This window comes from Tursiops truncatus, chromosome 3 (assembly GCF_011762595.2).
Source record: "Tursiops truncatus isolate mTurTru1 chromosome 3, mTurTru1.mat.Y, whole genome shotgun sequence".
Classification (NCBI taxonomy): domain Eukaryota; kingdom Metazoa; phylum Chordata; class Mammalia; order Artiodactyla; family Delphinidae; genus Tursiops; species Tursiops truncatus.
This window is the reverse complement of record NC_047036.1, coordinates 117,031,281-117,052,957: the sequence shown is the minus strand read 5'-3', so window position 1 is coordinate 117,052,957 and position 21,677 is coordinate 117,031,281. Positions and strand designations below refer to the sequence as shown.

The following is a 21,677-nucleotide window of genomic DNA, read 5'->3' as shown; positions in this document are numbered from 1 at the left end:
TTTGTAAAGGCTGCAGCCTTTCCAACGCACATATGCAAAGCGCTTTTTGCGGCTTGTCTCTTTATCTTGAAGCAATGCTATCAAACTTTGGTTAACTCATTTTTCCTTCAGCTGAGAAACAGTCATTCAATCTACAGTGCACAGTTTAATCAACATGATGGGACTTGGGAAGGTCGGTCATCAACACTCTAGGGTGAAGAACTCTAGCAGATATCTCACTATACATTGATTTAGGGACGTGACTGTATCTCCAAGTTGGGGGGAAGGGGAACTGTGGCTGCTCCCTTCACTGAATACAGAAACATCACCCCAGGGAGGTTACTCCTAGCTCACAGAATCCTCCAGTGTACACTCAAGCGTTTTCCATGGCCTATGCAAACCAATCCCTTGGTAACAAATTATCCAAACTACTATATTTAATATTTTATTTAATATATTATACAACCACTTCTAGAACAGGCACCTCCATGGCAGGACATGGAAGTCAGAGCAGTGATTCCGGCACAGGTAATGGTCTCCAAAATCTCAAAAGATCAGATCTCAATCTTGTCAGGTCACTTATTAAGTTCAACATTCAAGATTATTAAACAGACAGCCTCACCCTGCTATTATTAACAATGGATGGGCTAGAGAGATGCCACATCAATATGGGCACTGCTATGCCCTTGGGATAGCATCTCTGTCCTCAAACAAAACAGAAGACAGTCATTGCCCAACTCTTTGCTGTCTCCCAAAAACTACCTGGACAGGCCAAGGGCAGGTTATGGACAAACTTCCCAGAAACTGGCTCAGAAGCCAGAGCAGAAGGCTAAGTATTTGACTTTTGATCTCAATGGTCAGAATCCTCTCAACCTGAGGTGACTTTCCCAGAGATTTGCTCATAGCAACCATCTCAGCACCTGTTGGCAGCACTCAGTGGCATTTCAAACCTGCCATCTGCCTCGGATGTTAGAGCATGTCTCTGTCACGTACCAGCCATCTGCGCCCATGCAGAATAGCTGCTCACACTAGCCCAGGAGTCCTCAGGGCCTTCTACAGTTCTGCACCCAGGAAGGATGAAGGATGCAGAGGCACTTGTCACCCATCCTGGCCAGCAGTTATGAAGTCCCTCAGGAAGTCAGTCCTAGATGAAACCTTTTCTACAAAGAGCAGCAGATGGCATTCAGGCAAGGATCAAGACTCAGACAGTCGCTTCTGAATTTCAGCCACAAGATTTTCCCGTGTAATGGCCACCTGAAACATAACAGAACTCTCATGTGACAAACTAGAGAGTGATACTAGTTCCTTAGCCACTACTTTTCTGGATTCATTTAACTGTGCAACTGCTCCCACTACTATGCAACCAGTAGGGAGGAGTATGTGCTTCAACCTGACCTGGAGAATGTATGCCCTCAAGACTAAAGGGATTCAAACACCTGATCTATGTCTATTTTGTTGATGAGTCTTGAAATACCCATAGAGATTTCGTTTGTCCTTTTGCCCACCCAACCAATCATCGGCTATAATGGTTGCCTAGGGTGGGTGCTCATTCATCTCTATCACGATTAACCCTGGAGATATTTTCTCAGCCAAAAGATATATATTTCTTAAAGGATCTAAGAAAAGTAGAAACACTTGGTCCCTCCTATTTCTGCCTGCCCCCACTCACCTCCTCCCTGTTGGCCACTGAACGGAGCTTGATGACCCCTTCCTTCAGTTCTTGCTCACCAATAATGACCACCAGTGGGATGCCCGTGTTCTCACAGTAGTGCAGTTGAGTTAGTAGTTTAGGGTTGTTCTTATACATCAGCTCTGCCTGAAAAGGGTGAAGAAAGAATAGGGGACTTAGGGACTTCCCTGGTGGCACAGTGGTTAAGAATCCGCCTGCCAATGCAGGGGACATGGGTTCGAGCCCTGGTCCGGAAAGATCCCACATGCCGCGGAGCAACTAAGCTCATGCACCACAACTACTGATCCTGCACTCTAGAGCCCGTGAGCCACAACTACTGAGCCCATGTACCACAACTACTTACTGAAGCCCGCACGCCTAGAGCCTGTGCTCCGCAACAAGAGAAGCCACCGCAATGAGAAGCCCACGCACCGCAAAGTAGCCCCCACTCGCCGCAACTAGAGAAAGCCTGCGCGCAGCAACGAAGACCCAATGCAGCCAAAAAATAATTAATTAATTTTCAAAAAAAGAATAGGGGACTTAGAAGTGACCATACCGAAGCAACCTAAGTGTCTATCAACGGATGAATGGATAAAGAAGATGTGGCACATATATACAATGGAATATTAGCCATAAAAAGAAACGAAATTGAGTTATTTGTGGTGAGGTAGATGGACCTAGAGATTGTCATACAGAGTGAAGTATGTCAGAAAGAGAAAAATAAATACCGTATGCTAACACATATATATGGAATCTAAAAAAGAAAAAAAAATGATTTTGAAGAACCTAGGGGCAGGAAAGGAATAAAGATGCAGACATAGAGAATGGACTTGAGGACACGGGTAGGGGGAAGGGTAAGCTGGGACAAAGTGAGAGAGTGGCATGGACTTATATATACTACCAAAAGTAAAATAGATAGCTAGTGGGAAGCAGCCACATAGCACAGGGAGATCAGCTCGGTGCTTTGCGTCCACCTAGAGGGGTGGGATAGGGAGGGTGGGAAGGAGACGCAAGAGGGAGGACATATGGGGATATATATATATGTATAGCTGGTTCATTTTGTTATAAAGCAGAAACTAACACACCATTGTAAAGCAATTATACTCCAATAAAGATGTTAAAAAAAAAAAAAGAAGTGACCATACCACTCAAACCCCAGAAGCAGGCATATCCAAATAAGTAAGTAGCTCACCCTCATACCCTATGAAGACACACTAGTGAAGACTAGAAAGATCTTGAGTTCCACCTTAGGCATAAGGTAGAAGTGGGCCTGGTGCATGAATTCCACATATAGCTAGATGTTTTGGATATTAGCTCCATTATACCTTGATCCCAGCATCCCAAAGCTCTGCAATTAGCTTCAGCCGTTCTTGGAGAAAGTTCTTCTGTGGTGTGGCCACAAACACTTGGGTCTCTGTGGTCCGTATCTTCTCACCAAAAGTCTAGTAAAAGAGAGAGAGAAGGTAAAACTAATAAAAACTTCCTTTGCACCAATAATTCAAAACAAAACAATCATCAGAAAAACAGTCCAACTGCACTTCCAGAAACATGAGAGTTTTTAAGGTCTGCAGCCCTACTCTAACCCTACCGAGGACCTACCTTCATCCTCTGCTCCACAATGGAGAAGATCCGCTCCACCCCAATGCTGAGCCCCACACATGGCACGTTGTGGCCTTTGGGGTCAAACATGCCCACCAGCCCATCATAGCGCCCACCAGCAGCCACACTGCCCACATTCCGTGGCTCCTCCTCAGCATGAGCTGGGGTCTGTAGCAGCACCGCTTCATAGATCACTCCTGTATAGTAGTCCAGGCCCCGAGCCAGGCTCAGGTCAAAGGAGATCTGTGGGAACAAGGTTATAGTCAGTCTTAGACAAGACTCAGGACCCTGAGAGCCCTAGACACAGCAGGAGGTGCACTCCCTACCCAGCTTACCTTTTCAGCAATTCCAAATAAAGTCAGATATTCAAATAGCAGCTTCAGGTCTCCCAAGCCCTCTAGGGCCTGCTTGTTCTGGGATAGTCTGGGATCCTGGAACATTTGTTGCACCAAGGACACCCCTCCTGGGGAGACATGTGGGGAGAAATAATGTCTGTGTTATACACCCAGATGTGTTTCATCCAAATTTATCCCTAATATGCTCCAGCTAGTCCTCCTCATTTTCTTTAAAAAAAAGATCCTGATCACATATGACCAGATTCTCCTCTTCTGCCTCCATCTTTGACACCTAAAGACATAACTGGTTACAGTAAGTAAAAAGGTTATTAAATTAAAACCAGGCTCTGGAACTTAGCACATTTATGAAAAGGAGCTGTTTCAGACGTAGAAGTTATACACTTATCACCCTCACTCTGGTTCTATCATGTACCTCTGAAAACACTGATTCTTACCATGACATTGGACGTAATCCCAAATTCGATCAGCTACTTCAGCAGCCAGGCCTTTCTTTGCCACCATCTCATGTCTCACATCTTTCCAAGACATCTGCACAAACACCCAAACATTAGCCTAGCCCCAAGATCCTTCTTTCTCTTAATGGAAAAGGACATCTCATTTCATTCATTATGTATGTCACAAGTAGCTAACACTCTACTCAGCAAAGTCAGAGGCAGCTTAGGAAATCCAGCCATAATCTCCACTGCACAGCAAAACTCAGGTCTCGTTTCAGAATGTCTCCTTACCTTCCTCCCAGAAATAGCTCACTTCCAGCCACCATCTCCTTATTTTCCTCTAAAGGTATATATAGATTTGAAGGCAGGGCAGAAACTCTGATAGGATCTACTGAAGCATGTCTTCTTTGTTACCTTGTCTAGTTTGTCTACCGAGGAGCAGATGGCATGGAACTTGCTTTCAGGAACACCACAGACAGCAAATATCCCATCCAAAATCCGCCGGTCATTGACCTGTGAACTCAATGGAAGTGACCCAAGTGGTTTATGAATGACCTCTCCCTCAAAACAATGGCAGTCCCTACTTGCCTGACTCATAAAAGGGATAGTAAGGAAATTCCACAGGGTGACTATATAGATATAGATATAAAATGCAACACCTGTACTAAGAAAGTCCTAGAGCTACAGGCTTAATGGCTGGGGTCACCTATGTTTTCAAACAGCATTAGGCCAAATCCAGACTTCTCCCCTCAGTCCTCAGCTCTGGCCTCACCTTAATGAGAAAATCCCCCAGCTGCAACCCACTAAGGATTTCACACATGATCTTCAAACACTCTGCATCAGGGATCATAGGGTCAAACTGACCAGCAATGTCAAAGTCCTACAGCAAAGAAAAAGACGGGCGAAAAAAAATTAGTGAGCAGCCAGTTCCTAGGTTGTGGTCCCCAGAACTATCAAACCACGCTGCCTCCATCAGGTCACTTACACACTGGCAGAACTCCCTGTAGCGGCCTTGGGCTATGGTTGGGCTCTCCCGACGCCACACCTTTCCAACATGATAGCGTTTCATCTTCTTCACTTTATTCATGGCCAGATAACGAGCAAAAGGGACCTCACATAAATAGGTTAAGGAGGAAGAATACTACATCCAGAGCTTAGCCCCAGTGGAAAGACATTAGGGAGGACTGAGCCTCTATCAACTGGATCTCATCCACTAGGATTAGAACAAGGACTTTCTCTGCCTCCTTTCCCACTATCACCAAGGCACAGCAATCAATAAACACTGAATAGTGTCAAATGAAGGAATCCCTGCAAGTCTGTTAGAAAGCAGGGGAAGCAGAGATAGAAATGATCCAAGAACTCCAAGTCTGGGCCATTCCCTCCCATTCATCAAGTCTCAACTGTCTCAGAAGAGTCAAGCTTCAGAACCTGGATTTGCCTACAACTTCTATATCAATGTTTCTTCAAGTGTTCAAGGACCACTTGCATCTTAATTATCCAGGTATCTATTTAAAATGCAGATTTCTGAACACCACTCCAGCTACAGAATTAAGAAAATCTGGGGCTAGAGGTCAAGAATCAGTATTTTTGCAAGCTTCCTCAAGGGAGTCTGACACACTATAAACTTAAATGACAGAGCTCCAGGCCAGGCTCTGCTGGCAGAATTGCCTTCTGGAAGAAACTTGAAGTAAAGGCTGCTGCCAATGAACCTATAGGGTCCCAGAGTCACTCCTGTCCCGTTATCAGAGAATGACCTCTGGGTTTGGAAAGAGGTAAGTCAGGCTGCCGTACTTAGGATACAGTAAGGTCATAGCGCAAGGACAATAGCTCTCCACCCTGATCCTTCAGATCATAGACGAGCCCAGAGTCCTCTCCATACTTCTCAGTAAGCATTTCCTGCAGGGGTCAAACAGAAAGTGCCACGGTTAAAAGGAGGACTCCAGAACATAGGTTAGAAGCCCTTTGGGAAAGAAATGGGGTTCCTGCATTTTTTTTCTCCTCTTACCTTTAGCTCAAATGCCGGGGTATCCAACCCCTTTGCTCCATGACGTTTAAAGCAGCTAACAACCATATCAAGAATTTTCTCCCTCACGACCATCTGCTCGGGACTAAGATCTCTGGTGCCCTAGAAACCAAAAGGAGCCAGAGTGAAAACAAAGACAAAGACAAGTCCATTTAAGACAAAGAGTTAAACTATATCTATAATCTAAGGTCTGGAGTTGAAATCTCTTTGAGTTCAGACGACTATGAGCCCCACCCAGTATCTCAAGAATAGTGAAGAATTAGTGAAATAGTGAAAAATTAAAAATAGGGAATACCCTGGGGGTCCTGTGGTTAGGACTCTGCGCTTTTACTGCCAAGGGCCTGGGTTCAACCCCTGGTCGGGGAACTAAGATCCCGCAAGCCATGCGGCACAGCCAAAACAAACAAACAAACAAAAACAAAAACATTAAAAGTGGTCAGGAAGAGAAGCACAGGGCAGAACTTCAAGGCACTCTAACAGACAGGGTGGGGCAAAGGGCATTACCTTTGGGGTCTTGATAATAAAATTTGATTTCTCTTGATGTGGTTTCAGTTGGGTTGCTAATGCTGCCTCCGCAACCTGGCAGAAGAAATGTGAGATATGGCTCCTCTCAATACTGGCCAAACGTGTGGTATCTCTGGCCCTGTGTACCACCAACCTGAAAATATTTTTGGCCCTGAGCAACAGGAAGTCTGAACACTATCTAATCTATCCCAATCTCAGCCCACTTCCAAAAACCCAGTTGTATCTGCAACATATATGTAATACATATGGGATCAGATGTTTACCATACAAGCTTCCTCACTATAATTGGAGTTTTTAAAAGTATGAAAAACTTTAACCAGCAAAAAACAAGGAAGGCACAAAGCAACCCAAGACTACCACCACTAACCATATAGGAGTAGGGATTAGTAGGATCTCCAGTTCTCAGTTCCTACTCAAAGAGCAAAAACTAAGAATTGTTAATAAGGTAGTAATGGTCATTAGGTTTGGAGATAGAGAAAAAGTAACTGGAAGACAGAAGAGAAACAGCCCAAGAACACAGAACATGCCTGTGGAATGAAAAGGAATGGATTTCCTGATTGAAAAAAAAAAAAAAAGCCGGCTGGTAGGATGCTGTGACTGCAAATAACAAAAGATCTGAGCTCTGTTGTTCATGATAGCACAAAGCATCTACTAGGAACACAAAAGTGTCATTCCCAAGGTAAAACAGAATCTGTGATTTTGATTATCCCCAGCAGGCTGTATGCCCTTCCAGAAATATAGAGCGTGTAGTAGTTCATACTTTGGCAGATTCTGTGCTCCAAAGGACAGCAGTTGAAGCCCACAACCCCTCCTAAGAATCCATAATCTCTGAAAACTAAAAATTTTGAGGTAAATTCTAATGTGAACTCACTCTACTTATGGCCGTTAGTCATCTCACTTAGTGGAAATATTCATATATTTTGCTTAAAAAAATTTAAATGTGTTTGATCCCAAAAGGTTCAGATAAGGGACTGTGGACCTATATTAAAATGCTCCCTTACTATGTAGCCATAGATAAGTCATTTAACCTTGGAGCCTCCGTTTCTTCAACTGTAAAACGGAAATAATAACCCCAACATCTCAAGATTGCTATGATGATTAAATGACAAAGCAGCCTAAAAGGCCTTAGCTCTGTGTCGGTACATGGTGGGCACTCAATAAAAAACCGACTGTTAATACTGCGGGAGTACAGGCCGCGAGTCTATGCTTTCAGACCTGGAGATCCTGCCCCGACAGACCAGAGCTATCTCAGTCTGGCTCACCTGGCTATGAGAATGGACTGCCCTGATGCATACAGCACCGGGCGGTCGCCGGAGCTGGCCAAACAGCACAGCCCAGGCCCTCCCATGTAGGAGTCCGAGCTGGGGCATCGTGCAGCAGGAGGCAGGATTTCCGGAACACGAGGCAAAGGACCTAGGAAAGAGGCAGATAGGACCCCAGGAAGGGTATAGGGCGCTGTAGAGGCGAAGCCGGAGCACCATAGAAGAGGTGAGCGTTTCCACACCTCCTGAATTCCGGAGGGTTGCTCCAGCCCTCTCACGCTCCCGCCCAGTTCCCGCACTTCCGGTAGGAGCCGGAAGTGATTGTTGTACTGAGTGGTGGCTTTCTAGGCGTGCGGGCCCTCGACTCGATAGCCGGAAGTCATCCAAGCTGAAGCTGTGGCCCACACAACCTATCTAGACAGTAGTCAGCTCCAGTTGGTAACCAGTATGGCTGATCGTGCGACGCTGGAGGATCTGGTGCGACTTCAGGGAGAGCGCGTGCGGGCCCTTAAGCAGCAGAAGGCCAGCGCTGAGCAGGTACGACCCAGGAGGCAGGAGAGGGGACAAAGGAAGGCCTGGGAGAACAGAGCGGGGAGTGGTCTGCACAGAGGATGGGGATGTGGAAGAAAGGACTGGACTTGTAGGTAGGAGGACGGGCTGGGTGGGGAGGTAGCTGCGGTAGGACCCGAGAGAAGCAAAGCTAGGCTTGGGAGAGAGATATGCCCCACATCCTGCTGAGGGAGGGATACTGAATGAATGACGGAAGAGGGAGGGGGTGGCAGATGTGGTAGCCCAGCGCCTACTTTCCCTCCACAGATCGAGGAGGAGGTGGCAAAACTACTGAAACTGAAGGCACAACTGGGCCCTGATGAAGGGAAACAGAAGTTTGTGCTCAAAACCCCCAAGGTAAATATTCCTTTAGGGAGCCTCTGAGAGGGTCCCTAATTCCACTCACAAGGACGCATATATGCCTGCTTCTCTGAATCAGGTCATTGAGGAGGATCTGAAATCCTGCAGAGGAAACAACAGTTGGTTGTAGGCACCAGGCTGGATTGGACTCTGAGTCATTCTGGGATGGCAAAGTGATGGCAGAAGCTAGGCCAGCTGGGTGCTTAGGGGAGTCTACCTGCTACTGCTACTCCTTCTTTCATTCAGTAAATATTTACTGAGTGCTTACTGTGTGCCTAGCACTGTACAAAGCAGTGAGTGTACCATGGTGAACAGTATAGCCTGCCCTCAGGGAGCTTACATTCTACTGAAGGAAACAGACTTAGAAGAAATAATCCCACACATGGATATGTAACTACAAATTGTGTTAAGTGATGTAAAGAAGTAAAAAGGATGCTCTGAGAAAAATAAGGGAGAACTGGGAAGTCTGAAGAAGTGATAGACTAGCTGACCTAATAGATGAGTGGAAGACAGCCGGGTGAAGAGTGTGAGGAAGATAAGTCCAGGTAGGGTATGGAAATCCTGAAGTGAGAAAGAACCTTGGTAGTTTCCAGGAACTATAAAAAGACCTTTATGACTAGAACCAAATAGAGAAGGAGAGTACAATGGAATGAAGTTGGAGATTCCTAGCTCAACCACCATGATTTCAGTTCAGATGCCACTTTCTGTAAGTTCTATAAACTGAACTATTTACCTATCATCTGGGTTCCCTTGGCACTTCATAAGTATCTCTGTTATTGCATTTATTGCTGACTTTTCATTATTCACATGGTTTATTTAACCTGAGAGTCTGGGACTAAATAGGTATTCAATGAATGTATGTGAAATTTAATTCCAAAGTAGAGGGGAGATGATCTGTCTTCCTTATGTTGAGATGTCGCTGTTTAAGAGTAATTCTTTGGGCTCCTAAAATCATTGAGCTATTCCTTTCTACATATAACTCATTTCAAAGGTTAAAGAGGGGCTTCCCTGGTGGCTCAGTGGTTGAGAGTCCGCCTGCCAATGCAGGGGACATGGGTTCATGCCCTGGTCCGGGAAGATCCCACATGCCGCGGAGTGGCTGGGCCCGTGAGCCATGGCCGCTGAGCCTGCGTGTCCGGAGCCTGTGCTCCACAACGGGAGAGGCCACAACAGTGAGAGGCCCGCATACTGCAAAAAAAAAAAAAAAAAAAAAAAAAAAAGTTAAAGAGATGGTGTAAAACCCCAAGGCAGTGACCATCAATAGTTATTCAAACTATTGGGTGAAAAGATTAATGGGGATTTATGATAGATCAGGCTGACCTCAGCTAAACCCAATGATCAATCTTAGCTTCACTAAAAGTAGGACAACCAGACATTATATTCCTCTTGATGTGATGCAATAAGAAGTACACAGCACCACCTATGAAGTATTCTTGCCAAGAAGAATTGTACCTGAATCTAATCAGTCTTCAGACTTAACTACCAGTTTACCTAACTACCAGTTTACTGGAAATATGGGAAATGGAGGAACACGTTAAATGACCACATTGAATATACAGTTAACCAAATCTAGAATGAGAAAAATTCTTTCAGAAAAATGACTCAGTTTCCTCAACAAATAAAGGACATTTTTTTTTTAAAAAAAAAGGAAAGGAAACTGTTGCAGATTAAATAGACATGAGACATATCAACCAAGTACTTGGGCACTAGGTAAAGGGCTGCTGTTAAGTTGTATTGGTTGTAAGGAAGGTATTGTAGTGTTTTGTTTTTTAATGCTTATATGTTAGACAATTATACTGAAATATTTATGGATGAAAGTATATGATATCTGGGATTACCTTAAAATACTGCAGGAAAAAAAAATATTGGGGCTTAGATAAAATAAGAATAGCAGATGTTGATAGTTGTTGAAGGTAGGTAATAAACACAGGGTGGGGTGGTCCAGTGTTCTATTCTCTATAATGTGTGTTGGAAAATTTCCATAATTTAATGTTAAAAGAAAATGAGATACAGCAGAAACTAACACAACACTGTAAAGCAATTATACTCCAATAAAGATGTTTTTAAAAAAACAAGAAAATGAGAATATACTGGAGAGTTAATATCCACTTAGTTTGTTGAAATACATTTCTTTTTTTTTTTTTTTTTGAAATACATTTCTTGACATGTGATTCATAATTAACAGAAAACTCAGTATTATGGGGAAAGGACTTTTTCAAGGGACCTTCCTGGTCAAAATTATTTTCATAGTGTTATTTGCCTTTCACTTCGTTTGCGATGAAGGTGCAAAAGCACTGGTGTGTAGAACTGCTCGTGTCTTAGCACAAATTAAGATGTTGGCACTGAGCTGTACTAATAACCATTATGTTCTTTACTTTCGTGAACTCACAGTAAAAAAAAAAGATTCAGTTTCACTTAAGAATGTCCTTGATAAAACAGTAAAAATTATTAATTTTATTGAATATCGACCCTTGAGTACACTGTTTTTTAATACTCTGTATGATGAAATGGAAAGCACAGATAAAGCACTTCTGCTGCATTCCAAAGTAGGAAAAATGCTGTGCCATGTGTGAACTGTAGGCTGAACTAGCTACTTTTTTCATGGAAAACCTTTTTTATTTGAAAGAAAAACTGAAAGATAAACTATTGTGTTAAAGATTTGGATATTTGGCAGACATTTTCACAAAACTGAACAAAGTGAGCCTTGTCACCTCAAGGAAAACATTCAACAGTATTTGTTGCCAGCGATAAAATTCAAGTGTTCAAGTCAATGTTAGAACTTGTATTTTCCACCATGAGCTTGACAGGTTCTCAATACTTGAAGACTTTCCTGATGAGATCTATGGTGACATGAACAAATACGGTTTTTTGATATTGTATACTGAGGCATATCAACATTTGGAAGATCTGTGTAACTGTTATCAAAGAACAAATATTTTCTAAATGACCAATGCATGATGTTATAAAATTGTGCCTGCGTAGAATATCCAAAGTACAAGATAGAGTAACAGATATTTTTTAAATTGTACTAAAATATACATAACATAAAATTTGCCATTTCAACCATTTTTAGGTGTACAGTTCAGTGGCATTAAGTACATTCATATTGCTGTGCAACCATAACCACTATTCATCCCCCATAACTTTTTCATCATACCAAACTGAAATTCTTTACCCATTAAACAGTAACACCCCATTCTACCCTCCCTTCAGCCCCTGGTAACCATCGTTCTACTTTCTGTCTCTGTGAATTCTGGGTACCTTATAATAGATTTTAATGTAACAATGTGAAAAGTTCATTGATGTACTTTCAGATTCCACATTGCAAACCAATCCTTAAGAAGCTCTCCCTCTGGATTTTGGTGTAGTTTAAGAAGAATATCTACAATTAGCTGAAAAGTTTATTAAAAATATTCCTCCTTTTACAATTACACATCTCTGTAAGGCTAGATTTTCTTTATATATTCAACCAGAACAACATATCACAACAGAATTGAATGCAAAAAGCATATATGAAAATTCAGCTGTCTTCTATTAACCCAGGCATTAAAGATTTGCAAAAATGTAAATCAGTGCCACTCTTCTCACCAGATGTTTTTGTTTTGGAAAGTAGTTACATTTTTCCTAAAATGTTATTTATGTTAACATGTAATGGATTTTCTTTTTGTTAAGTGAATTAATATTTTTAAATGTTTGCAGTTTTAATTTATAATACGATAAATATTGATAGGTATAATCCACTTTGGGGTCTTTAGTAAATAGTAAGAGTGTAAAGGGGTCCTGAGACCAAAGAGGTTGTACTTGTGAGTAGCATATAAAAGCCCATACTAGAAGCTCTGACCTGGAAGAACAGAGTTCTAGTACCGACTGCCAGGAACCAGCTGAATGGCCTTAAGTAATGACTTAACTTCTCAACACATTCAAATTCATTAACTTAGCCCTTGTCATAGGGCTATCAGAAAAAAATTAAAGAAAAAAATAGTGGAGACTTCCCTGGTGGCGCAGTGGTTAAGAATCCGCCTGCCAAAGCAGGGGACACGGGTTTGAGCCCTGGTCTAGGAAGATCCTACATGCTGCGGAGCAACTAAGCCTGCATGCCACAACTACTGAGTCTATGCTCTAGAGCCCGCGAGCCACAACTACTGAGCCCGCGTGCTACAACTACTGAAGCCCACGCACCTAGAGCCCGTGCTCTACAACAAGAGAAGCCACCACAATGAGAAGCCGGCGCACCGCAACGAAGAGTAGCCCCTGCTCGCCACAACTAGAGAAAGCCCGCGTGCAGCAAAGAAGACCCAATGCAGCCAAAAATAAATAAATTTTTTTTAAAAAAAAGAGGGCTTCCCTGGTGGCACAGTGGTTGAGAGTCCGCCTGCCGATGCAGGGGACACGGGTTCGTGCCCCGGTCCGGGAAGATCCCACATGCTGCGGAGTGGCTGGGCCCGTGAGCCATGGCCGCTGAACCTGCACATCTGGAGCCTGTGCTCCGCAACGGGAGAGGCCACGACAGTGAGAGGCCCGTGTACCGCCAAAAAAAAAAAAAAAGAAAAAAAGAAAGAAAAAATAGTATTTATTAGGATTTCCTTTTAAGGTATGTTGGGAGAGAACGTTACTTGTAAAATTTGGAATTCAATTCATTAAGCCAGTTTGAGTTGGTTATATGCCTGTCATCAGGCAGATGTTTTCTATTAGGCAGGGGAATGTTCTGTTTCCCAGAAAATGAGTTTAGGAAAATTTCTCAGAGAACAGAGTTCCAAGAATTCTAGAAGATAGAACCAAGCTAAAACGGGGTTGGAATTTAGAAGGGTGAGAGCAATGGGTGTGGTAATTAATAGGGAATTGTTTGTACTTGTTTTACAACTCAGTGACCTGTAGGAAAACCTAAGTTTGGGGCAGGGTTTTCATTCGCCATCATTGAAGTCATGCTTTTATATTTCTAGACCTTACTGTTCTTTGTTTTTAAACCCCATCCCTGGTTCTCTGGCTGATTTTGACTCCAAGGGCACAAGAGACTACAGTCCCCGGCAGATGGCAGTTCGGGAGAAGGTGTTTGATGTAATCATCAGCTGTTTCAAGCGCCACGGTGCAGAAGTAATTGATACACCTGTGTTTGAACTAAAGGTGAGGGGTGGATGAGAAATTGCCTGGTGGAATAATGGGTATACAAACAACAAAGACGATGGCACGAGAGTGAGGCCCAAAGGTCTCTCTCTTGTTGCAGACAAAGATTGGCATTTTCTCCATGAGAAGGGGGACAGGACTGTCATAGAGAAAGAGGCCCTGCTTTTTATTTACCTTGGTTGTGGCCAGCAGCATCCAAAAGAGAGCCCTTCTCAGGGGTGGAAGTTGTTATGGCTCCTGGCTACATTGAATTCCATGGCACCTGTACTTGAGATGTTTCCTAGATACATGTAAATCGAACATATAAAGGATAAATATGCAACCAGTCTCCTATTGATGGACCCTGAGGTTGTTTCTAGTTCTTTGCTGTTAAAAAACAGTTCTTTGCATCCCTCCCTGCTTAAAACCCAGTAACTCCCAATGCATTTATAATAAAATCCAAACTCTTTACTCAGGCTTACAAGGCCCTACATGATGTGGCAACTGCCTACATTTCCCACCTCATCTCATGCGCTTTTTCCCCTTGCCCGCTGTGCTACCATGGTCTTTTTCTATTCCTGGAACATACTAAATATGTTTCTATCTTCGAGCCTTTGTTCTTGCTCTTCCCTCTTGCTGAACTTCCTTTTTCTCTAGCTCTCTGCATGACTTTAATTCCAGAGTAAATTAGACATAACAGATTTTGATTTCAGATTTCAACTAAAATGCCATTCCTCAAATACTCCTCTCCAACTGCCTTGTCTAAAGCAGCCCTTGTCTATCACATTGACCTATTTTATTTCCGTTAAAGAAGCTATCACTATCAAAAGTTATGTTAATTTGTTCCCTTGCATTAATGTACTGCCTGTCTCTTTTCATTACTATAGAAGATCCATGAGGGCATGGACTGCCTTTGTTCACTGATGTATACACAGGGCTTAGAACAATGTCTGGTACTAGTGGGCATTTATCTGCAGGGTAAATTCACAGAAGTAGAATTTCTGGGTCAAATGGTTGTACTCATTCCTATTTCTACCAACTATATTAGTTTGCTAGTGTTCCCATATCAAAATACCATAGACTGGGTGTCTTAAAGAACAGAAATTTATTGTCTGGAGGCTAGAAGTCCAAGATAAGCTGTCAGCAGGGTTGGTTTCTTCTGAGGGTCATGAGGGAAGGATCTGCTTATGGCCTCTCTCACTGGCTTTTAGATGGTGTCTTTTCCCTATGTCTTCACATCATCTTCCCTCCTCTGTGTCCAAATTTCCTCTTTTTATAAGGACATGAGTTATATTGGATTAAGACTCATCCTAATGACCTCGTTTTACCTTAATTACTTCTTTAAAGACCCTGTCTCCGAATAGAGTCACAATCTGAGGTTATGGGGGCCAGGTGGGTGCAGGGAATAGGGCTTCAATATATGAATTTCGAGGGGACACAATTCAGGCCATAATACCAACCACTGTATTCTCTGGCCATAACACCAACCATTGTATGAGTATTTCTATTTTCTACACACTGGGAATTTTCAGGTTTTTTGAATTTTGCCAGTCTGGTAGTGAAATATGTTATCTTGTTGAAGACATCACAGGGCAAGGATTCTCAGTTTTGGCTTTTGACAGTGTTCAAATCTCAGGCCGTCATAAAAACATTTACCTTTGTTGATCTAATGACCCACTCCTAGGCATTTATACTCCAAAAAAATATTCAAAACAAAAAACTGTGTACCCAAATATATTTATTGAAATGCTATGGAATTTTTTTTCAATAGGAATAACCTAAACATCTATCAGTGTAACACTAGGAAGGAAGGAAATAGCTTCTTCTCACTAGAATATTATGCAGTTTTTTTTTTTTTTTTGGCCATGCCACACAGCTTGCAGGATCATAGTTCCCCAACTGGGGATTGAACCCAGGCCCTCGGCAGTGAGTGTGCAGTCCTAACCACTAGACCGCCAGGGAACTCCCAATGCAGCTTTTAAAAATAATACTTCAGCTCTGTCACAAAATGGAAATGTGATAAGCAGAAAACCAAATTGGTATCTCCTTGATTATAACTACATCAAATAAGGAAACATTGGGAGAGAGAACAGAGGAAATGTAGATAAGTTGAAATCAGTCATAGTTAGAATGGTGGGTTTTTGTTTTTAAAAATTCCTTTCAAATTGTTATATTTATCATTATGGTCACATTTCTTTATGTTTTCTCCAGGAAACACTGACTGGAAAGTATGGGGAAGACTCTAAGCTTATCTATGACCTGAAGGACCAAGGTGGGGAGCTGCTGTCTCTTCGCTATGACCTCACTGTATCTTTTTAAACTTTGGATGTATTGGCCCTTACTGGGCTGGGGCTTTTTCTAGCCTCAGGTTTGGGGGCAGCTAGATATAGGTGGGATCAAATATAATGCATCTTGCAGTCAGGGAAGTTATTTCTCTAAACCAGGAGCTGGGCTTTGGCTAAACAGAGCATAGCTAGCCTTTGAAGGCTTCTGAATCCTGAGTGAGACCTCAGCTTTATGTCAGGGTCCAGTTCTGACTCTGCCAACAATCCCCTGGATTCAGAATATGTCTCCCTTGCCCTGGCTGGTGGACAGAGTTCTCCCTAATTGACCAACAGCACGTTTCCTTTATCTCCAAGCTATGTCAGAGAATTATCTGCTTAGAGATCCCTACTTGGGGCCCTTTTTCTGCTCCCTGGCCAATCTGCCCACCCCCATGCTGTGCTCAGCGTGGCCCAAAAACAAAAGAGCCTTAATATTTTATGAGACTTCAGCTGCCCTGTATGGTAACAAAGTTGATTCTTGCTGATGTTCAGAAATGCTGTTAATCTTACAGATGGTGGTTTTACCCACACAGGGTGCGGTTAGACCCCAGCTTCTGTTGGTGATGATAATCAACTTCCAGACTCTGAAAGGTGGGGCTTTCCCCTTAACTCTCTGTCATCAGGTTCCTTTTGCTCGGTATTTGGCAATGAATAAACTGACCAACATTAAACGCTACCACATAGCAAAAGTGTATCGGCGGGATAACCCAGCCATGACCCGAGGCCGATATCGGGAATTCTACCAGTGTGTGAGTATGGGGGCAGGATGGGTAAGGAGGCCCTCTCTTGAGCCAGTAGAATCTATTGAGTACTTATGGTGTCCTGAAAAATCTAGATGCCCCAGATAATGCTAACCCTAAGATTTCTTTAGTATTTTCATATACAGGACAGGGATTATGCTCCTCATTTTATCTGAGGAAACTTGAGGCTCAGCAAGATGAAGAGATCATAGGGATAAGAAAGGCAAAGTTAGGACTAGAACTCTTGGTCCAGGGCTTTTTATATTAAACCACAGTGATAGGATCAGAGCAAAGGATGAGGAAACTGGATTTGAGGTACTGTCGCACAGACTGGTGGCACAGCTTCTGAATGAATAAAGGACTAAGGCCGTATAATTGCTCCCACAACAGTGGAAGGAAATAAGGAAAAATAGATGAGTGAGATAATGAAGGAATAGCCCTGTGGATGGGAAGAAAACCAGGACTGGTAAGAGACCCAGGAATACTGGGGTTTTGCTCTGGGCTGACAGTCAGATGGAGAATGAAGAATGTGGTCTGCGCATGAGTGCAAAGAGGCCTCCTTCATAGAAAGCAGAGCTCCCAGGAGTCCTCCCTCAAGGTTAAACCCCTGAGGACCTCTAGCTAGCCCTCTCCCTACAGGATTTTGACATTGCTGGGCAATTTGACCCCATGATTCCTGATGCAGAGTGCCTGAAGATAATGTGTGAGATCCTGAGTTCACTCCAGATAGGCGACTTCCTGGTCAAGGTCAGAGCTGAATGGGGCTGGGAGGGCAAAGCTGGGCCTGGCCTCTCACAGGAGAAGGTCCTTGTGCAGAGGAACCAGTAGCCTAAGTGTCCAAGGCTATCGAGGGTCATGTAGGGAGATCCTCTTCTCACTATGCCTTGGGTCGCTGCAGGTGAATGATCGGCGCATCCTAGATGGGACGTTTGCCATCTGTGGTGTTCCTGACAGCAAGTTCCGCACCATCTGCTCCTCAGTGGACAAGCTGGACAAGGTAATGACCCAATCACCTGACTCTTCTTTTCCCAGATCCCACCCTGCCCTGAGAAATGGAAAAGATTAGGAGAGAGAGGGCCCTGCTTCTATGCCCACAGAGGAAGATTAGCCCCAGGATATAGGTTGACGGGCAGCTTCTGCTTAAGACCACACCCTGAGAAGGGCTCACACTTGCTCTGCACTGGGGAAGCTGCCCAGGATTCCCTGACTGGTATCTGTCTGCTCAGGTGTCCTGGGAGGAAGTAAAGAGTGAGATGGTGGGAGAGAAGGGCCTGGCACCTGAGGTGGCTGACCGCATTGGGGACTACGTCCAGCAGCATGGTGAGAAACAAACCCTGCCTCCCCGGCAGCCATCCCACTGCCCTCAAGCGAAAGCCAAACTCCTCCGTGTGTGTGCGTGCGCGCGCATGCGCACTGGAGACAGAGGGAAAGGGAATGCATGTGTGTGTATGCACACATGCATACATGTGTAATCCAGAGGAAAAGGTAAAGCCCTTATCTTTTTCTTCTTGTCAGTCTGGCTCACAAATCTGTCTCCCCAGGTGGGGTATCCCTGGTGGAACAGCTGCTCCAGGATCCTAAATTGTCCCAAAACAAGCAGGCCTTGGAGGGCCTGGGAGACCTGAAGCTGCTCTTTGAGTATCTGACCTTGTTTGGCATTGCTGACAAGGTGAGTCAGGTTGGGATGGGAGCCTTATTAGCTGAGCTCCGGGGCTGGAGGCCTTTGATCCTCATCTGCTGCTGACCATGTTCTTATCCCTCCAGATCTCCTTCGACCTGAGCCTAGCTCGAGGGCTGGACTACTACACCGGGGTGATCTTTGAGGCGGTGCTGCTACAGCCCCCAGCCCAGGCAGGGGAAGAGCCCCTGGGAGTGGGCAGTGTGGCAGCTGGAGGGCGCTATGATGGGCTGGTGGGCATGTTTGATCCCAAAGGGCGCAAGGTGCCATGCGTGGGGCTCAGCATTGGGGTAGAGCGGATCTTCTCCATTGTGGAGCAGAGGCTGGAGGTATGTCTTGGGGCTGGGTGGAAGACATTCTGGGCAGATGGTGGCACCTGAGCTATCTTCTTTGATCTCTAAGGGGGCAATTAGTACTGCATTGGGCAAGGTGCATCTTTGCAAAGAAATGGAGAGAAGACTGTTGCTGTCCTTCAGACTCCCACCCCATTATAGGCCAGCTTGATGGATCTTTGATCATTCTTTCTTCACAAAATCCTTTGCTCCCTACTTCCTTCAGAGCTGTCAGGAATCTAGGCCAGTATATCCAAAGACCTGGATCTTCCTCATAATACAGAACACTTAATACTTTACTACTCTGTGCTAGGCACTGTGCTTAGTGCTTTTCACGCATTGTCTAATAAAACTCTTAAACAGCCCTCTGAGGGTAGCTACTTTCATTATTTACATTTCTCAGGCAAGGGAACTGAAGATTATAGATAAAATAATTTGCCCGAGGTTTAAGTGGCAGAGTCAGAATTCGGATGCAGGCAGTCCAACTCCAAAGTCTTGCTCCCAACCACTCTGCGATATTGTCTCTAAGTGGGAAGCGTGTATCTGAGGCTGTGGGATCCCTCAGATGGTTATCCTGACTCTCTAGCACCTAGAGTAATATGAAGGAAGCCCTTCTTGGCCTCAAGCCCACCTTTGTTGCTACTGCTTTTAAGTGGCTGGTTGCCTTTCATCCCTCGGGTAATGCTCTGGCAGTAACCTTCCCACTGCTCCCACCCTTTTCTCTAGAGTGGAACCCACTGGTGTTTTCCAATTGAGGTCACAGTTCCAGTAGGCATCTTATGTTTTAAGAACAATGGGAATAGTTTTCCAGAAAAAGAGACAGCAGCAGCATTCTTTCTCCCCTCCATCCACACCCCCACCCAAGTCGTGCCCTATGGCTGACGCATAAGAGACACAGTCTCCTTGTGGGAACTAGGACTGCCAGGGGTGATTGGATTGCCTGGGTGAGCTCAGAATATCACTTATGATGCATAAGGTTCTAGATGGAGATAAGCTTGAAGTTACTGTACATAAGCTACCTTTGCCCTCCATTATTAATTCTGGCAAGTCATATGTACAAGCCAGTCAGTTCATTTCTCATTCTTCTAAGAGCTACTTTTTGCCCAATTGCTAGATGAGAAGACTAGCCTGCCCTGGTGGAGTTGGGCCTGGTCTCAGACTCCTGACAAGAGCCTTCTCTGTTTGCTCTTTGAAGGTGTTGTAAAGGGTAGCCCAGTTCTTTCTTAACTGCTTCTTCCCTAGGCCGTGAAGGAGAAGGTACGGACCACAGAAACACAGGTGCTTGTGGCGTCTGCACAGAAGAAGCTGCTGGAGGAGAGACTGAAGCTCATCTCAGAGTTATGGGATGCTGGGATCAAGGTAGAGGAGGCAAGCCCCAGGGTGGCAGCAAATTTGGGAGTGCTGGACACAAACGAAATAAAAGCTTATCCATAGTGGCCCTGCCATTACTGTGGCTTCTTGGGGTGAAGGTCAGAGAAAGGTGCCAACTTGGGCCCCAAGGAGATTGTCCCAGAGGTCTGCAGAAGACAGCCTTCATCTCCTTCCCTGGTCCCCTGCAGGCAGAGCTGCTCTACAAGAAGAACCCCAAGTTACTGAATCAGCTGCAGTACTGTGAGGAGGCAGGCATCCCACTGGTGGCCATCATTGGTGAGCAAGAGCTCAAGGACGGGGTCATCAAGCTCCGCTCGGTGGCCAGCAGGGAAGAGGTAAGTAGGTGGACAGGAAGGCTGAGGGATGGGGAAGGCTGAGGGATGGGGAATGTATGCCATTTCGGCAGACCAAGGCCGAAAGTTACTGTACATAAGCTAGACCAAGGCCAAGGCCCATTCAAGACCTAAGCAAAAGCCTGGCATTCGTATTAACGCCCAGTCCTAAAGGACTTAAGGGGGTAATATGTTACTATGGTCATGGTAGGGTAAAATCTCCATCCCCACACATACCCTGTGTCTCTCCACCTCCCCCAAGAAGCGCTGTCTCCCCTGAGGTGTTTGATTGGGTTCCTGCGCCCAGCTGAGCCAGGCCTGATGACTAGAGGAAGGCATGGGTGCTCAGAGAGCAGTGGAACACAAGATGCTCATACCACCTTGTTCCTCCATCCTGGCCAGGTGGACGTCCGAAGAGAAGACCTCGTGGAGGAAATCAGAAGGAAAACAAGCCAGCCCCTTTGCATCTGCTGAGTTGAACTATCAGAGGAAAGTGGGACTGGCACTATTTAAGGCTAAGACAAAACTCTGCATATGTACTTCAGCAGCTTTGCACGTTTCCTTCCCAACAGGAAGACCTGAAGAGTGGTCATAACAGAGACTTTTTTTATTTTTTTTTGCGGCACGCGGGCCTCTCACTGTTGTGGCCTCTCCCGTTGCGGTGGAGCACAGGCTCCGGACGCGCAGGCTCAACGGCCATGGCTCACGGGCCCAGCCGCTCCGCGGCATGTGGGATCTTCCCGTACCAGGGCACAAACCTGTGTCCCCTGCATCGGCAGGCGGACTCTCAACCGCTGCGCCACCAGGGAAGCCCACTTTTTTATTTTTATTATGATTATTTTATTGGTAATCACTGGCAAAAATGGCCACCCAAAAATGGGTGGGCCACGGGGAACGGGCCCAAGATGGTTTCCTCGGCAGAGCCCTACAACTAGGTGGAGGGAACGCTTCCCACAACCAGCCGCCGCGGAAGGTCCAATAAAATGCCTCAACCACTGGAGCCTGCCTGTGTCACTACTGCCTAGCCCTGCCTTCCCTGTTAGA

General features: G+C 44.8%; 2 protein-coding genes across 6 annotated transcripts; one reads left to right on the top strand and one right to left on the bottom strand.

The window, feature by feature from the left end:
- Nucleotides 1-411: 411 nt before the first annotated feature.
- On the bottom strand, nucleotides 412-8,142 carry LOC101317748 (histidine--tRNA ligase, mitochondrial). 5 transcript variants are annotated; one of them, XM_033853268.2, is made up of 13 exons: nucleotides 7,848-8,142; nucleotides 6,565-6,639; nucleotides 6,043-6,162; nucleotides 5,838-5,933; nucleotides 5,023-5,148; nucleotides 4,810-4,917; nucleotides 4,452-4,550; nucleotides 4,038-4,131; nucleotides 3,583-3,710; nucleotides 3,248-3,490; nucleotides 2,974-3,090; nucleotides 1,708-1,795; nucleotides 412-1,233 (listed from the first exon to the last, which is right to left on the bottom strand). In XM_033853268.2, the coding sequence occupies exons 1-13, from the start codon at nucleotides 8,064-8,066 to the stop codon at nucleotides 1,202-1,204; spliced, it is 1,545 nt and encodes a 514-aa protein (XP_033709159.1). In that variant the 5' UTR covers nucleotides 8,067-8,142; the 3' UTR covers nucleotides 412-1,201. The 5 variants fall into 5 exon arrangements, with proteins under 5 accessions (XP_033709159.1, XP_004322035.1, XP_019780119.1 ...); XM_004321987.4 differs by having other exon boundaries at nucleotides 1,649-1,795; nucleotides 7,848-8,140; XM_019924560.3 differs by having other exon boundaries at nucleotides 1,649-1,795; nucleotides 6,565-6,718; nucleotides 7,848-8,139.
- An 82-nt stretch (nucleotides 8,143-8,224) lies between these two features.
- Nucleotides 8,225-21,633, top strand: HARS1 (histidyl-tRNA synthetase 1). Its single transcript, XM_019924563.3, has 13 exons — nucleotides 8,225-8,384; nucleotides 8,664-8,753; nucleotides 13,758-13,877; nucleotides 16,068-16,163; nucleotides 16,804-16,929; nucleotides 17,560-17,667; nucleotides 17,819-17,917; nucleotides 18,147-18,240; nucleotides 18,462-18,589; nucleotides 18,685-18,927; nucleotides 20,173-20,289; nucleotides 20,490-20,636; nucleotides 21,036-21,633. The coding sequence occupies exons 1-13, from the start codon at nucleotides 8,295-8,297 to the stop codon at nucleotides 21,105-21,107; spliced, it is 1,530 nt and encodes a 509-aa protein (XP_019780122.1). The 5' UTR covers nucleotides 8,225-8,294; the 3' UTR covers nucleotides 21,108-21,633.
- The last annotated feature ends 44 nt before the right edge of the window (nucleotides 21,634-21,677 follow it).

Bases quoted from the DNA above. Each gene is read 5' to 3' on its own strand.
- LOC101317748 (XM_004321987.4), bottom strand. From the start codon at position 8,066: ATGGTGCTCCGGCTTCGCCTCTACAGCGCCCTATACCCTTCCTGGGGT. The intron at 4,551-4,809 runs GTGAGGCCAGAG...TTGAGTTCACAG, and splicing joins TGGGGGATTTTCTCATTAAG to GTCAATGACCGGCGGATTTT. The intron at 1,796-2,973 runs GTATAATGGAGC...CACCCTTTTCAG, and splicing joins TTTGGGATGCTGGGATCAAG to GCAGAGCTGATGTATAAGAA.
- HARS1 (XM_019924563.3), top strand. From the start codon at position 8,295: ATGGCTGATCGTGCGACGCTGGAGGATCTGGTGCGACTTCAGGGAGAG. The intron at 20,290-20,489 runs GTAGAGGAGGCA...GGTCCCCTGCAG, and splicing joins TATGGGATGCTGGGATCAAG to GCAGAGCTGCTCTACAAGAA. The intron at 20,637-21,035 runs GTAAGTAGGTGG...CATCCTGGCCAG, and splicing joins CGGTGGCCAGCAGGGAAGAG to GTGGACGTCCGAAGAGAAGA.